General features: G+C 40.9%; 1 protein-coding gene across 20 annotated transcripts in view; it reads right to left on the reverse strand.

Annotated features, from left to right (window-relative positions):
- CELF1 (CUGBP Elav-like family member 1) overlaps nucleotides 1-16335 on the reverse strand; it is a 69356-nt gene that overhangs the window by 2997 nt on the left and 50024 nt on the right. For 16 of the 20 annotated variants that reach the window (XM_055716527.1, XM_055716524.1, XM_055716522.1 and 13 more), the window contains 3 exons: nucleotides 16047-16232; nucleotides 15133-15276; nucleotides 4314-13529 (listed from right to left, as the gene is read on the reverse strand). In XM_055716527.1, coding sequence (XP_055572502.1) covers nucleotides 13402-13529; nucleotides 15133-15276; nucleotides 16047-16232 — 458 coding nt within the window. In that variant the 3' untranslated portion in view covers nucleotides 4314-13401. Of the gene's footprint in view, nucleotides 1-2663; nucleotides 2835-4313; nucleotides 13530-15132; nucleotides 15277-16046; nucleotides 16233-16335 lie in introns of those variants that run through there. The other 4 variants (XM_055716516.1, XM_055716513.1, XR_008733215.1 and 1 more) reach the window with 3 other exon arrangements.

The raw sequence follows: 16335 nt of genomic DNA on the forward strand, positions 1-16335 counted from the left end.
CAGCACTGAAGGCAGAATCCCAAATCCACCAGGCAAATGTCTTGCTTGCTAGGACTCCCTCAGCGCATTCGCCCGTCCAGTCCCATAAACAAAGAGGAAAAGCACAACAGGGAGAGAAAGAGAAAACTCTCAAGCGACAGGAGTGAAACTCAATCTGAGCAGCCAGTGCTGGTCTCCTCCCCATTGGCTACAGCTGCGCCTGCCAGTCTGGCTCACATGGCTCCCAGGAATGCTAGTCAGGCTTCCCAGCTCCCAAGGTCACGGCAAGCCAACTGCCCACCCCTGCCCGCCAGTATGCAGCTTATAAATACCTCAGGGAGAGACAATCAGCTGCAGTCACAGGGATGTCTCAGTTGTCTCTTTCCTCTCTCTCTGGCCATCCCCTTTTACAAGCACTGGTGCTGGTGGGCTAGCCTGGGAGGTAACAGCCTCAGCTAGCATAGTAGCTTTAGGTACAGTACATGCCTTTAAAAGTAAGGTATGAACTAGAAGGCTCCAGCATGTACACACATGCGGCATTATACTTGCAACAATGTGCCTGATACTTTGCTAGGCAGAAAATTCAGCCTCCCTTTTGAGGACCTCAGCTGGTAATACAGCCAGTTTCTGTGAACAAAGGTCAGCTGTCACAGATTTGCTGCAACTATGGCACTGATGTAATTTCAGGGACAAAAAGAAGCTAACCATCCTGAAAAACTGTTTATGACTGACGGCTGCTTAATGCCATTGGATACCTGTGACACTCCCAAGAGTTTTGAAGAGAAGTTGTCAAAGGCACTGCTAAAGTTCTGCATCCAAAACTTGCTGATCTTTCATGATGAATTACAATAAGGACCCAAAGCAACAGATTCATGCACTTTCTAATTGCGTAAGAGAATTGTTAAGCTCCATTAGAACACAGCTTTAACTCTGCTACACACCTCTGAAGGAGTACAAGTTAGACTGATTCCTCTAGGAACCATACCCCCATTAACGTCCTGCATTTTTAATGGACCTGGTCTTTGTTACCTATGTATTTACTCTGTCCTTTGTAAGAAGAGATACCAAACTTTAGGGCAGGGAACGCCTCAGGGAAGTCAAATGTTTTTTGTATACAGAAGTCCCAGACACCTATTTTGGGATCCTTCTACAGGGCAAAGAGAAAAGATGTCAATTCAGTTTTAACGTCTGACCCGCATACAGAAGTAGGCACGTCTCCAGCTGCCTCCCTGCTTCTATGTGAATTTGGTGGCAGTTCTTCCCCAGGCAAAGGTAAGTACCAACAGAATCATCTCACAGGCCACCAGTTGGACCATCCTGGCCTGTGTCATGGCTGCCTGAGGAAACACAAACCCAAGGGAGCTTTCCTGAGGTAATTATCCCTAACGAAAGCAGGACACAAAAGAGTAAGGAACCACAGTTACCCAGAGGCTTTACATCACAGTGGTCACGATCCTAAGAGATTCCATCCATACCTTTATCAAAATTTCCCTAGAAAAATATTTTTAAGAGCATTTTAAATGGTAGAAAAGTCAATCAGACTGATTGTCTTTTGGGAGCTTATATACTCTATGATATTTGTGTTATTTAATTTAGCATTGTTTTTCAGAGCAGTGATGTGCTAGGTGGTGTTTCAGCATAGACTCTGTGTACTCTCAAACGGAGGAAGTAGAAACTGGAAAAATCTACAGGTGGCTGAAGAAAAGTAACACTGAGGCACAGCTGGTTAATGTGCAAAAATCACTTCAGCAGCACTGTTAAAATTATTATCTAGGTACTTCATAGAGTTTTAGGGCTTCCATAAAAGTCTGATTCAGAATTGGAAAGTCTGTCCTCCCTGCAATAATTCTTGTATGCATCTCTGGAGGTAGATGGTGGGATGGGCACAAGATGCAGAAGACCAGTCTCCATGGAAAGCACTGATAATGGTGAGGCCATCAGATTTCTGGACTTGGAGAAGTTAAGAGGCCAGGGACAGTGACCGCTGGAGTCTGCTATGTAACAGAGTCAGGCCAGGACTCAAGAAGGGGGAAAACAAAACCCGTATCATTCTTTGCTGGAGAAGTCTACTTTGCAAAATTAACTTTCCACAAGTAACCTGCCTGTAAGTCAAACTCCTCCTGATGGATTTGGACCACTTCACTAAAGCACTGCTCCCCTCTGTTCACTCCTATATCCCAAGTCAGAAGAGGATGCCTTGCAGTCTGACAAAACTCAGGAGGGAAATGATCTCTCATGCATTTTGTTGATCACACTGGACTTCCTTGCTTTTGAGTTCTCCTACGAAACGGTGCTTAGTCTCTTCAGAATCAATTCCCAACTCACCTACTGAGATAAAAACTTACCCTAGTAAAATAAGGGCTAGATCCATCAAGTTCAAATTGGTCATTTAAAAAAAAGAAGAAAAAAAAAAAGAAACATACTCTGATATGAAACACACCACTTGGAGACCAAGGCAGCTGCCTAAATAAGAAGGGGTAAACGGGTAAAATCACCAAGACACTGACTAACTTGTGCTGCTTCAAGAAAGTAGCATCAGAGGGATCATCAGTCTGGGGCTCAAGACAGCTCTAGTTCATACAAGATTCAGGCATGGCTTCCACAGTAAATGACTCACAGTCTCTTCTCAGGAACTGCAAATTAGCCAGCAAGGCGCATGGAAACACCAAACTGGGGAATCTCACCTGTCATGCAGTGGAGCTATACATGCAGTGTAGCTAATCGCACAGTCACTTCTTCAGAGTGACCACACTGAGCTGCTTGTCCTCCGTATTGCTCTTCGTAACATATCCCCGGTGACTCCTTGCCATATGAAGACAGCAGAACACGGCTGGTAAAGTCAGGAAGATTGGAGACTGGAGTCAAAACAAGTAGTGAAAGGTGGAGGTGGATGTGAGGAAAAAAATTTCTCCTAAAACCATTCAACATCAGAACTTAATCTACAGGTTTGTGTATTTCCTATTGATGCTGACAAATAAAGCAATTCATGTGAAATGCTGATTATTTTCAGACATTAATACACTGGCTTTTATTTGTAAATTGTGCACTGACTGGTGGTAGCCTTTTAAGTTAAAGAAAAAAATCTTTAAAAAAAAGCCACCTACCCAGGGGGATCTAACATTAGTTCTGTAAGATACAACTGACAGCTTTGACTGCGTAAGATGAGGCTAGCCAACTTTTTGCACAAGTAGGAATCTTCCATCCTGCCTAAACAACGCCTTTTTCTGATTCAATTGTTTCTCTCCATCCTTCATCTCAGACATATCTGAACTGAAATCTCTCCAGCCTCCCTTCTCAACAGCTGCAAATTAACTGCGGGGATCCCAGCATACTCTGCAACAGGTGGCTCAGTGCCTTGCTTTGGAATTGGTGCACTGCAGGGAAAGGAATGCAGCACTGAATCCTGATGCTTGCAAGTGCTCTCAGGTTTACAATCATGTAGGAAGTAATGGGGTGAAACAGAGTATGCCAGATAACAGGGGAGAAGGACACGGAGGAGAAACATAGCTGCCGCAAAAATGCTTGCAGTTTCTGAGATGCAAGATAGCAGAAGGAAAGAGTAACATCACTAAATTTTAGGAGCTTTCAGAAACATGGCAAAGTCACAGCTGTTGTGGTACATTCCTTCTGAGAGAGGCAATATTAATGTCAAACTTGTGGCAAGTTTCTAAACAAATTATACAATGTAACTTAGTTCTAAAAGCAAAGCAGGTAACTTTCGTTTATCACAAAACCTGAGCTAGTAAGTAATCCCAACCCATTTGGGGTTTTCCTGTGTAGTATTCCCGGGACTAGGAGCACTGGGGACTGCAGATACCTTCACGTTACAGAACCAGGATAGGTTCAGCAAGCTTGGCCATGTTCCTGGAAGGGGTGAGGAGGCAGTGCCAGGTATGGGGCTCGTAGGAGCAGTATGAGCTGGTGCCTATCTAATCCCACACACCACCACGCACACGTGCTATTCCTATACAGCTGAAGTCTGGTGTTATGCCAAAGTTATTTAGCCCTTGGAACACCATGAAGCACAGGGCACAGACAGGCAAGTGGCTACGCAGCACCAATTCTGTGAGGCTCGATACGCCTACACCTCACTCCCCAGTGTATCACATATTTGCATTATGCAACATTCTCAGCTTTTCTTCATCCAATGTATAAAAAGGACTTGACTACCAAGTGATACAAAATGGAGCCTAAACAACCAAAACAACTTTTTCCATTTCTACTCAAAGCAGCTCATCTACACAGAGGTAAAAATCCCCACTCTCTCCTCATATTCCCACACTTGGACCCAAAATGAACCTCAAGTTTAAGACACAAATACAACACACAAAGACTCTTCTCAAACAGTTTAATAGCAAATAAACAAAGGAAGGTACCACACTTGGCATATACAAAATGACTTGTTGTTGGTGTGTCTGTGCAATTAAAACAGCTTTAAGTTGCCCTTTGGGACAAAAAGAAAAAACACACACACACAAAAGGAAGAAAACTCCTTTAACACATACTCGCTCGTTCCAAACTTGTAACAAATCTTTTCATTTTTAAATCCACTACACAAACTCTGCGATCAGATAAGCAACATGTGCTCCTCTGCTTTTTAAACCATTAAAGTAAAATCGTAATTCTCTACAGAGTACAACACAATTTCACACAAAAAGACATTTTGTTTTGCAAATCAAAACAAGAAAAAAAAAAAAAGGAACAGCTCAAACAAGGTAAAGAAAAGCATTTCTACGACTGAACCACAACTTTGAGTTGATTAAATCCCATTACTGCAGAACAGACTCTACATTTGGTCATAGTGGCAATTTGTTTTCTCGTCACATTGTGAATCACTTTACATTGTTTTCTAGTAGAAAAGGCAAAAAACTGTACAAAACCCCTAGTGTTAAATACAATGTTTGTACCAATAAAAAAGCCCACAGGTTTGTCTCCAAAATGTAAATTTTCTTTTTAAATTATTCACAAAAAGCAGCCAAAAATCAGAAAGGCAGCTGCTGCTCCACTGTCTCAAATCCATTAAAACCACCACAGAACAATTAAAACAACCAAAAGAAGAAAAGGAAAGAAGAAAGGAAAGAAACATCCAACATTTGGCATTTTGGTTTTCTTCAGATATTTTTCCACAGGTTTCCCCAAAGTTCCTTATGGAACCAAACGCGCATGTACAGAAACGTATTGGCAGTTTCTCAATACACTGCAGGGTACCAGTGCCCCCCACCAACACAGAGCCCTGTGCATTCAGACTGTGGGACTAACAGCAGCCAGCCCACAACCCTACCTCCCAAAGAAACAAGGCTCTACCCTTTTTTTCATCCAGCCTCACGCTTCACTCCCAGGTATATGTACCATATCCAAACGTGTTCTGTCTTGCAGGCAGATTAAAGACTGTCTATGCAAGTCTAGTCAATATCTGTTGAGATTATAGTATCCTCAGCCAACTGAAGAGTAGGAGAGAAAAAAAATAATCCTTTTGCATCTTTGTATCATTCCAAACACTGGACGAAAGTAAGACTTCAATCAAACACGATTTGTTTTCCCAGTGAAACTCCTTCTCCTGGGATTTCATTTCACTTTATTTTCTACTATTACGATACCTACACGAGCTTACTTCTCCTTCTGACTGAAACTTCATCACAGCACACACTATTCAGGTGCCTTCATCTAGAAGCTACATCCCAGTTTCTACCTGTGCAGATGGTACGTAGGGTAGGGGGGAGCCTGCTACCCAGAAAGCAGTAACCTGTTCTAGTCCATGCTGCAAGCCAGAAAAACTGCTTAGCTCATTACCCAATTAAAAACTAAACAAAAACTAAAAAATCTCCGTAGAGATTCCCCAGCTAAGGCCCTTGAGAAGAGAGCTGGGGATGGTACCCTGTTCAGGTAACAGCTTCAGAGGCTGTTGTATTGTGCTTGTCACTTGGGAAAAGAGCCAGCAGTTGCAGGACCAGGTTTACAGATGCTTTTTCTGGGGTATTTCAAACACTTTACTTCAAGAGCTAACCTAAATCCTTCCAGGATCCTGCCACCAAGGTTTGACTAATAGTATTAAACAAGGGCTGGACTTCACAAGTATGTGCCCTGAATTATAGAAAATGCTCATAAAGAGTGCTTCAAAGCAGCCCTAGCTTCAGATAAATTTGGGAACAGAAATACCATGAAGCTCCCCCACCTTCCTGCTGCCCAGCTATCCCCTTCCACCAAAGGAAGGTGGAATCCCCTTCCACTACAGGAACAGTGCAACCAAGTCCCTGGGAGCCTCTGACAGCACTGGAGATGGAAAAAGGTCCAGGTGCTCTGTCAGACAGACAGTCTAAGTGCACAGGTAGATGCCCTCAGGTGGCTTCCGATCAGATATTTGTCATACCAAAAAAAAACAATTTAAAGGATACCTTTGAAACCCATTAAATTCCTCAGTTTTTGCACAAACTATAGAAAACAGAGAGGTGAAGGTGATATATACGAGGGTGTGAAGAAAACAGCAGGAAACATGCAAAACATTTCTGGGCACGATCTTAGTTTGAAAGATTAAAACAATCATCACATTTTGCTGAGGAGATTGTAGTTACAAAAAAACCAAGCATGCTGGAGCTTAACAAAATACAACATCAACTTTGATCAAATTTTCACTGCAGACTGATAATCACACAGGGGAGCAGGGGAAAAAAACAATAATAATAATAATAATAATTAAAAAAAAAATCAATAAATGCCAGAGCAAAAATGTAGCTACAATCAGACGAAAATGTAGTTCAAGTGTTTTCTGCTGATGCCACTCAAGTCACAAGTTTGAACTCAAAAACACATGCTGTCTCCTCAAGCATAGAAACCAGATCAGCAAAATGTGACTAGGAAGTCTCCTGAAAGATTGAGTCACACCATATAATTGACTTTTTCTTCAAAACTGTGTTTTTAAAACTGAGCACACAGAAAAAACTAAGCCTAGAAAGTGATTGGCTGTATGTTCACAGAAATACAATACTCCACAAGGTATGCTAGCAAGGCTGCTCTGAAGACAATTACAAAGAATCAGATTCACAAAATCAAGTGGTTATCTTACGAAGGTCTAGAAAAATAGAAATTCTTTTATATTCAAATGCAAGTTTAAATATTCCCCTTCAGCAGTCTTTCTAGCAAAACCAATTTGGCAGCACAAAAAAAAAAAAAAAAAAAAGAAAGAAACAAACATAATAAAAATACACATCAGCATCAAAGGTCAACACAAGGTCAAAGGTGAGAGTTCAAGCATCAGAGAAGCTGAAGAGACAAGGATTTGGACGATGTACTTGAACGCCACATCGACATGCTTTAGGCACAACGATGAACAAACGGCAGGAATCTAGAAAAAAAACAAACCAGAAAGAGGGAGACCCACTGAGTTACACAGAGCAGTACATCCAAACACGGAGAGAGAGAACAAGAATGGGCACTGTACAATGAGATCTCCTGGGGGAGGGAGTTGACAGGGAAGGGCAGCACATGCCAACGATGGACAAGTAAAAGTCGAAGTACATGAAGGACACCAAGTAAACATCAAACTGCCAGAAACCAAATGGAAGCAGAGGCCTGGATTTCCCTCTTAACACCCAGTCTGCGGAGCATTCCACAGCCTAGTGACACATCGGTTAGCATGCACTCCTACACCTTGCCCCGAGCCCAGTGTCTCCACTAGCTCTGTTTAGAAGAAATGAGCAAGCTCCCTCCCCAGGAGACCGACTCCAAAAAACATGACTCCAGGGCTAACATCTGCCCACAGAGACTGAGACCGTAAGAGACAAGACAGAGGACACAAGGGATTCACAGGTGGTTTGACGGCTGAGACTTTTCTTGCATCCTAACATGGTAAGTTCTTGGGCAGTGGAAGCCCAGGAAATCCATGTTCTTTCCTTCAGCTACAGTCCCTTCTCATTCCCTAGGAGCCCATGAAACTGGGGTTGGGTGATTTGGAATGGGGGGGAGGCAAATAAAATTATACAAGACAAAACCTCCATGCATCAGAGAAGAATTCCTCAAGACTTAACTGCCAGTTAAGACTTGTCCTAACTGAGCACTTTTCATACCATTAGACCTGCACAGGGATTTTCCATTCCAACCTTTTATATAAACAGCCCCCAGCTCCCTGACTTTGTGAGGAGGGCATTCTGGGCTCTGAGAAGCTCTACAGTCACTGTTGCCAGATTGATGAATAGATAAAATGTGTTTCCTGAAGCTTTCTTTAAAAGTTTATAAATACAATAATTCCTGTATTGAATGGTATCAGTACCTTTGTTTCCTCCCCTCAGCTTGTGAGCTGCAAGAGACAAGGAACATTTTGGGAAGAATGCAGGCGGTAGGGGAGAGGAGGCAAGTTTTTTCTTTTTTCTTCCTCCCTTCCTGCCCCTGCTCAACTCCCCTATTTGTGGCCTTATTCCTCAGCACATCTAGTCTCTAACCAGTAGCTTTGAGACCAGAGCCAGGTGAGATTTGTCTATCATCTTATAGCATTTATAGCAAGACTGAGAACAGCAGTGTGCATTCTAGTTCCAAAGCAACAAGAAGCATGTTGTCAACTAAACTTGCAACACTCCACTCGCTAGAATTGACATTAATTTGCTCTTCGTACTTTCCAATTCAGGGAAAGGATTTAGTATGGAGTTTAAACCAACTTCAGCAAACGGAGTACAACGTGACTCTTGCAGTTATTTCTATAGTTCTAGAAATACTCTAGATAGTCTGCAGATAGCTGTAAGGTTTCAGTCCTAAACCAGAAAGGCAAATTCATTACAAACTGAGGCAAGAGAAGCAACAAGAGGCATGAAATCAAGTGACATCTAAGCATGCATTATAGAAATTATTTGTGTGATTTATGTGTGTGTGGGGCTTTGATAAATATTTTTCAAATAAATCAGCAATTTTGAGGGGAAAGATTTAAGTTTCATAAAAGCCCCGAGGAAGGACTGGCCTACAAGAGCAGAGCCGTGAGATGCTGGACATGAACTAAATAACTAAAGTTACTCCAGTCTGTCCTTGTTTTGTTCTCATAACTGTGGTAATTCTGCCTTCTGTGTTTTATATTTTGTGGTAGGTATGCTCAGGAATATATCACATCCTTATGTTTAAATGTTTGCAATGAGAAGCTCTCAAAGCGTTTTACATGTTCATAGCTGCACCCTTCATTTACAATTTGCTTTATCTAAGTTGCTTTTAGATATTTCCACATGAAACAGGAAACTCTTCTTCCCTAAATCCCAACTACTAACAAGAAGAAACACTTCAGTTAATTCTATTGTGCAAGCAGTATCTATCATGCTACGTGACCTTCAGTGGTCAGATAAAAAGCTTCTTCCTTACAGATGTTTTTGTCAGTGAGAAATTTTCTGAGGCACCTACTTTCCAGATAGTAGCACCCACAGATGGTAAACCACCTCGCCATTAAAACAGAAAGGAAAAATTCACCATCGTTATCTCAGGTACTTTTGAAAAACTCCAATCCTCATTCTGGTTAGAATTAAAATTTAATCACTATATATCAAAGGCATTTTCTAATAATGCAAGCCTTGCATTACTGGAAGAAAAAAACTGAACTACAAAGATATATCCTATTTTGGACTCTGATTATTTAGAGGACCAGAGAATCTATGAGTATGTTTACTGCAGTACTTGATACTAAGTAGCATCAGACTAAGACTTCAATTGTTCATAATACTTTCATCTTATTATGGCATATCTAGTAAACTCAAATGTCTTCTGAGCAAAAAAATATCTATGAAGCAGACCATTTCCATCTTGTTTCTAAAGATATGTAAGTATTTCCCAGTGGCACATGTAATATGTAATATGGAATACATTTAATCGGAGGTCCTACTAGCTTTTGTTATAGAAAATACAGATTCTTTGGTTTATGAGAATACAGAATACCTTGCCCATGTGGCTAACTAAGCCAATCCTCCTGCAGTTTATTTGGACTCACCCTACTCTTATCTGACTGTCCAGGAAATAAACCATTTGACACTGATTTGATCTGCACTTGAATGACAGCATGATAGGAATTAAAATAAAATTTTAAAGCCTCAAGTCCCCCAAATCCCAAACTTGCCTGCCGATGAGTGAGGAAGAAAACTGACTTTAGACTGGAAGGCAAGAACCACTGAAATCTCCAGTCAGGGGCAGCCACCAGACAGACACAGAAATGCTAACTTTATCTGATCGGTTCTGTTATCAGAAAAAAATCTGCCCAAGTCACAAACTTGATACATTTATTAACTTTGGCAACATACATTGACACACCATGAAAGGGAAATCTGAAACAAACACAGAAAAGGGCAACATCTTCAGCTGGTGAAATTTGATGCAGCTCTACTGAAGGGAGCAGAACTGCATTGATTCAAACCATCTGAGGATCACATCTTTTAAAATTTAACCTGCATAGATTTCTTTCTTTTTGGCAATACTTACAGTTACGCCAGTAAGGCACAAGAGCTAGCCCAAGTTAGGTGTCTTAAGGTGATTACCTCTGGAGTCACTGATCAAACTAAGCAACAGTGTAAACTGGTGAATCTCCTAAAGTCAATAGGAGTTGCACCTATTTGCAACAACACCAAGCTTGATCCATAAGTATTGAGTACGCACTATAGGATGCAGAAGCTAAGATATCTAATTTTGGGCAACTGAAATGACTAGTAACGAGGCCAGAGCATCAGGTTAAAAGAAAAACAGGACAAAGGTCTCAAGATAGTACAGTGGGGTAGGATGCAAAGGAGGTAAGAGTGACTGTAGAGACCCCAGAGCACAGTGCTCTCCTCCACTGGTTCACAGCATTCGTCTTCCCCATTTAGCAGTTGCTGGGCTGCAAACAGGCCACTGAAAATCAGTAGTTTCAATCATGCACATCATTATGTATGTAAAACAATCACATTCAGGATTCTACAAAACCCTGGCCTTTTTTTCCAGTGAAATAATTTAGGTAATAAATATTCTCCACCCTGGAGCGGTATAAAACTTCTATAAAAATAGAAACAACATTCTTGGTTACAGCAGGTTGCACTTGGAGCAGTTGCTCCCAACTATGTTTTTTTTTGTTTGTTTGTTTTTTTTCTTTTTTTTTTTTAAAAGTATATTATTTATTAAAAAAAAAAATATCCCGTCATCACCCTGGAGGCCTTCACACTCCAACACTCTCTTCTCAGAAAACCAGGGCACATCTTTCCGTGCAGAATTCAAGTGTACATGGTTCACTTAAGTGTATGTTTATGTTTCTAGAGAGATTCAAATAATTAACATAGAAGGGTACCACATGCCAGCGTAACTGGGAAATTTGGCAGTCTGGCCTTTGAACCTTTGCCACCACAAAATGATTTGAGTAATACCGACAGATTTACCTGCTTGCCATCAATATAGACAGACCAGCATTAACTAACTGATTTTCAATTTAAGAATGGAAAGGGCTTTTCTTGGATGCTACAGATCAGGCCTTGTATTTCTGAGGTTTGAGATCCCAGGGGACCCAGTCCCTGGGAACGCCTGACATTCCTAACTGACCACCAACACACAGGTGCAGATTCTGAAGGCGATCTCAGGTTTGATGGGTTTCGCGCTCCTCCTGTGGGAGCAGAACAGAAAGTCCCAACTCTGCGTCTGACCCACACACTCACTATTTAGCAGCTGGCTCCCAAATTGCAGTGTTAGCTGATGCCCTGGGAAACAGCATGATGAACCAGGAACACAAAGAAAACAAGGAAAAGGAGAAAATATGAGGTAAATGGAACTTCTGTTAAAGATGCACAGAAATTGTAAACTCCCTCTTGTGACAGAGGTGAATTTTGATGGTTATAAAATGGGACTCTTACTACGATTTCTTAAAACAACTCAGGCCAGAGTGTCAAAAGTCCTTTGAGCCCCCTAAAACCAGCGTGTAACAAAGGCCCTTAACAACCCATTAGCAATTTCACAAGTGTGCAGAAAAAGTGTATGTTTGTTGAAGGAATGTGTTCAATTTTCCTTCAGTATAGAAGATAACAGCTAGTACCAAAAGGCAGAATAAGACTGAATAGCTTGATGCTCTGCTCTGGTTCCACAGCTCGTGTGTTAGCCTATTTTGCACTGGTACACACCACCTTAAAGGAAAACTGCAGCATAAAGAAACACCACACTAATTGGTTTTTTTTGGTTGTGTTTTTGTTTTGGTTTTTTTTTGTTTGTTTGTTTGTTTTTAAAAACAACCAGGAAGTTATCTTTGTAACAGTTAAGACTGAGAAATCAAACCCTATGAGAACATGTATGAAACAGGAGCCTCAAGAGCCGTGTTCAGGTAACTCTGGGCTTTCCATCCCAATTTAACAGTCATTTTAATAGAGAAACAAACAGCACTTACATTATGCTTATCAGAATGAATTCAAAGTAATACTCTGTAAAAAGAACATTATTCCACAGAAATGGGGAATGTGATGAACTGTTAAGAAGAAAAATTGTCAAAATAATTCTGCAGGTTACCAGGGATCAAAAATTTCTTGTTTCCAGCCCCAGATGTATTCATCCAGACTAAGCTGTCTGTCTCTATACATTTCTACAAAACCTAGTAAAGTACATCACGTAAGTTTTCTTAAATATGGAGAAATTCACTGCATCTCGTTAATATTCAACTGTAAATGGACAGTAACATTTTTCTGAGCAGGAACATTATCTAACAATTTTATAAAGTGCTGTGTACATTCACAATGCTATATAAACGCTACTTTATATACAGAAAAAAAAAAATCACTGCAGTTTTCCTTTGGCTTGTTAATGTATTCACCCTTATACTCTTGTCTCCTGCTTTAGAGATGATTTACTAAATCCCCACCATGGCATACAGTTAAGGAAATTTCAGAGTGGATGGGGCATGACAAAGGCTACATGGAGTCAGTTCTTTGCTCACCCAGACTTGGATGGGCTCAGTTCTCCTTCCATCTCTGTTTTCATCAGCTGTTCTGTGTTATTTCTGCTTTCCCTTCTCCTATCCCCCATGGTGGTGTGGTGTCAGTTCTGCTTCCCCTTCTCCTCTCTACCCCAAGGCAGTGTGGTGTCAGCTGCTGCTGCTCCCCCTTTAACCTTCCCTTCCCACCCCCAAGGAGCTGGCATTGGTCCTTCTCAACACACACTGGTTACAAACACAGCAAACTTCAAATAAGGGAGAAAAAAAAAAACAGAACGAAAAACCTCAGCGATATGGCACCTAAACTCCAAAGTAAAACACTGGAAACAAAAGCACAAACTTGTCCTCCATTCGAAGTGGGATTCTCAGCAGAAGCTGCAGCCGAGTCTTCAGGGGAAGATGTGCCAGACAGAAGGCATAGGTCAGCTTCCAGGACTGTAAAAACACAGCCTTAGGGCTTCGAATCACTAAGTGCGCTCCTCTCCAACTTACCAGAAGATCCTTCTCACTCCAGTCCCGGAGGGGAGGGGCGCTCAGTATGGCTTGCTGTCATTCTTAGAGCGCTTGAGCTGTACTTTCAGACGCTTCATGCCAATCTGAAAGCCGTTCATTGACTGAATGGCAGCCTGTGCAGAGACAGGATTGTCATAACTTACAAAACCTGAAGAAAAGAAAATACGTAATTACACCATGCCAAAGCTGTCCAGAACACCTACTCGCAACTGGAAATGCAGGTACTCACAAGGTAAGACAGGCTTGCATGAAATGCCATTTTCAGAAGCTCACAACTGACTTTTCACAAAAACTTCTTACCAAGGGCTCTCAGACAAAGCATTGCTTTCTGATGTATGAAACTTTGGCCAAAAGACATACAAAGCTCAGAAAATTAAAATAACGTTTTCTAGTCTTCCAACAAAAACGAGTACTGCCGTTTGCTTTATAGGAACTCATATCTGGGAGAAAACCAAACCTGGAAAATGTATGAAAGCTCATTAAAGATAAAAGACTGAAATTGCCCTCTTGGCAATATGAGAGTAGATTTGCTTCCAGTGAAGTAGCTGTCAAGGCAGTGTAGAACTTGTACCGCTATTATGTTTAGGTTTCTCTCAGATGAAAAGAAGTTATATATCATCTCAGGCAAACAGTATCCTCAAAATAAACTTCTCCAGGGTTTTGAAAGAACGCATTTTAAATAATTCCAGTCAATGGCTAGCATCACTACCTGGGGAGATCATTCTATACACAGGTGTTACAGCCTGAAGCTTAGCATACTTTTGTGTTCTCATGAAGCATCAGATTGTCCACATCTTTTGGCTCAAATACTAAAAAATACATGCTATTATGTAGGGACAAAGCTATCAAAATCATAGAGAAAGGCTCACCTCTCCTATTCCATCACAAGAAATCTCCATCTATCACAATAGTCATGAGAGCTTACAGCACTACAAAAATGCTACAAGTGCTTGCACTGGGGTTTCAAAGTGAGGAAATTAAAACCGTGAATCTTTCAGTCCACACACACAGCCTCCTACTACACAAGCTAAGGAAGAATATGTTCTTTGCTCTTCTGTCATCAGACTTTAGCAGTTAACGAAAAATAATCTGTTTGGATAGTAACAGTAGCATGACAGGTTGATTTACAGTTTTAGGATACACTTCCACCCTCATGTGCCTCCCATCTAAATACACAACAAGCAGAACACAATTAGGACAAAAGATGTTTACTACCGAAGTTAGGTAGTAAATAACACCTGAAATGGTTTTACTATTACAAAGTTTTCAAGAATTAGGAGGCAGCTTTAAAAATTGCCTTCAGAGCATTTACAGAACATCAGAGTTAAATACTCCTGCACTATATGGCAGCCATAACAATTCTATACAAAAATATTAACAGAAGTAATTCACAATGATAACATAGTAAGTAGTATATACAGCAACATAAACAATTAGTGAAGACAGAAAGGGGGAAGAGGATGAACTATACTGTGATTACAGTCTGCAAACACAAATCATAGTGAATTATCTAGGGCCAAAACAATATAATGAGGCATAACAATATGAAATCAGGAGAAGCAAAAAGTCACAATGAAAATCAGGAAAATGCAGGTCAGTGCTAGAAGAGTTCAGACTGATTTGTTTATTTTTTAGGAATACAGAGAAAAAGTCACTAGTTGACTTAAAAGCTAGACTAGAAAATATACTGAAAAAGACATGACTCTGAAGAAGTCACCTTGCTACAGGTAAAATGATTAGACTCAACGTACCAAAACACTTGCTCAGATTGGTCTGCTTGTCAATGAAAACCTTGGCAGAGACAACATTTCCAAATGGCATGAACATCTGCAGCAGATCCTGATCCCCAAACTCCTGGGGGAGATGGTAGATAAACAGATTGGCTCCCTCTGGACCTTCAAACAGCAAGCGGGAATATAAATTCAGAAAGAGCATGGATAACATACACCCACTTTACAAAAAAAAAAGTGTGGAAGAGCCATTCAAGCCAAATTTTCTAGATAAAACAATGAAACTGCTGTTTGTACTTCTGTAGAGTACCTGATTCCAGAATAAATGAGCATGACCCTTTGATGGGATTGATCATTCAAATAATTCTAGCTCTTTCTCACCATTTTTGCTTGTAATTTCCACATTGTGCCAAAACTACACATACAAATTGTACAAATACAAAATACAAGTAAGTAATCGCATTACTTTTCATCTGACATCTAAACATCCTACAGTCTGCTGAAAACTTATTCCTACATTCTTTACTTCACATATTAAATTGATTCTGAATCTGAAGAGTGAACAGATTGGCATTAACTGCCTGTGGGAAGAGGCGGAGGACCAAGAAAACAAAATTAACAAAGCCACAACTGATTCTCTGACAGTGGGATGTATCAGGCTGCAGACTCAAACTCTCCTGTCCACTAAGAAAATGGAAGAGTACGATTACTAATTATTTAAAACTAGACAAGGCCTGGGAGAAACCTCCTGTATAAAAACTATTTTGGACAGCCCTTAACAGAGAGACCTCATAGGTTTTCCTTCTTTGTGTTCTGTAACTTCATTCATAAAAACGCTGCCAAATAAAAGCTCTGCAGGTAAGGTAGCTGCAAGGGCTGAACCTGCCCTTTTGAAAAAAAACCCCCTCAGGTTGTTTCTACAACTTTCTGCCTACCTTCTTTTTGACTTCCTGCTGCACCAATACTCTGCTGTGTTAAGAGACTCTGGTTATAGAGTGTAGGCAATGCAGCAGCAGCATATTGCTGGATTCCAGAATAAGCCTGCGTGAGGGCTTCCATTGTGCTACCTGTCCCATTTGAAAGACCACCACTGCCAAGTCCTCCATTTAAGGCTGCCATTCCTGTATAACAAAGAGGGAATAAAGATGACTGAGTACTTCCACTGAGCCAGACCAATTATCTTTCAAAAACTCTTCACTATTACAAAAAGCAGGGAGCAGAAAG

This window comes from Falco cherrug, chromosome 7 (genome assembly GCF_023634085.1).
Source record: "Falco cherrug isolate bFalChe1 chromosome 7, bFalChe1.pri, whole genome shotgun sequence".
In the NCBI taxonomy this organism is placed as follows: domain Eukaryota; kingdom Metazoa; phylum Chordata; class Aves; order Falconiformes; family Falconidae; genus Falco; species Falco cherrug.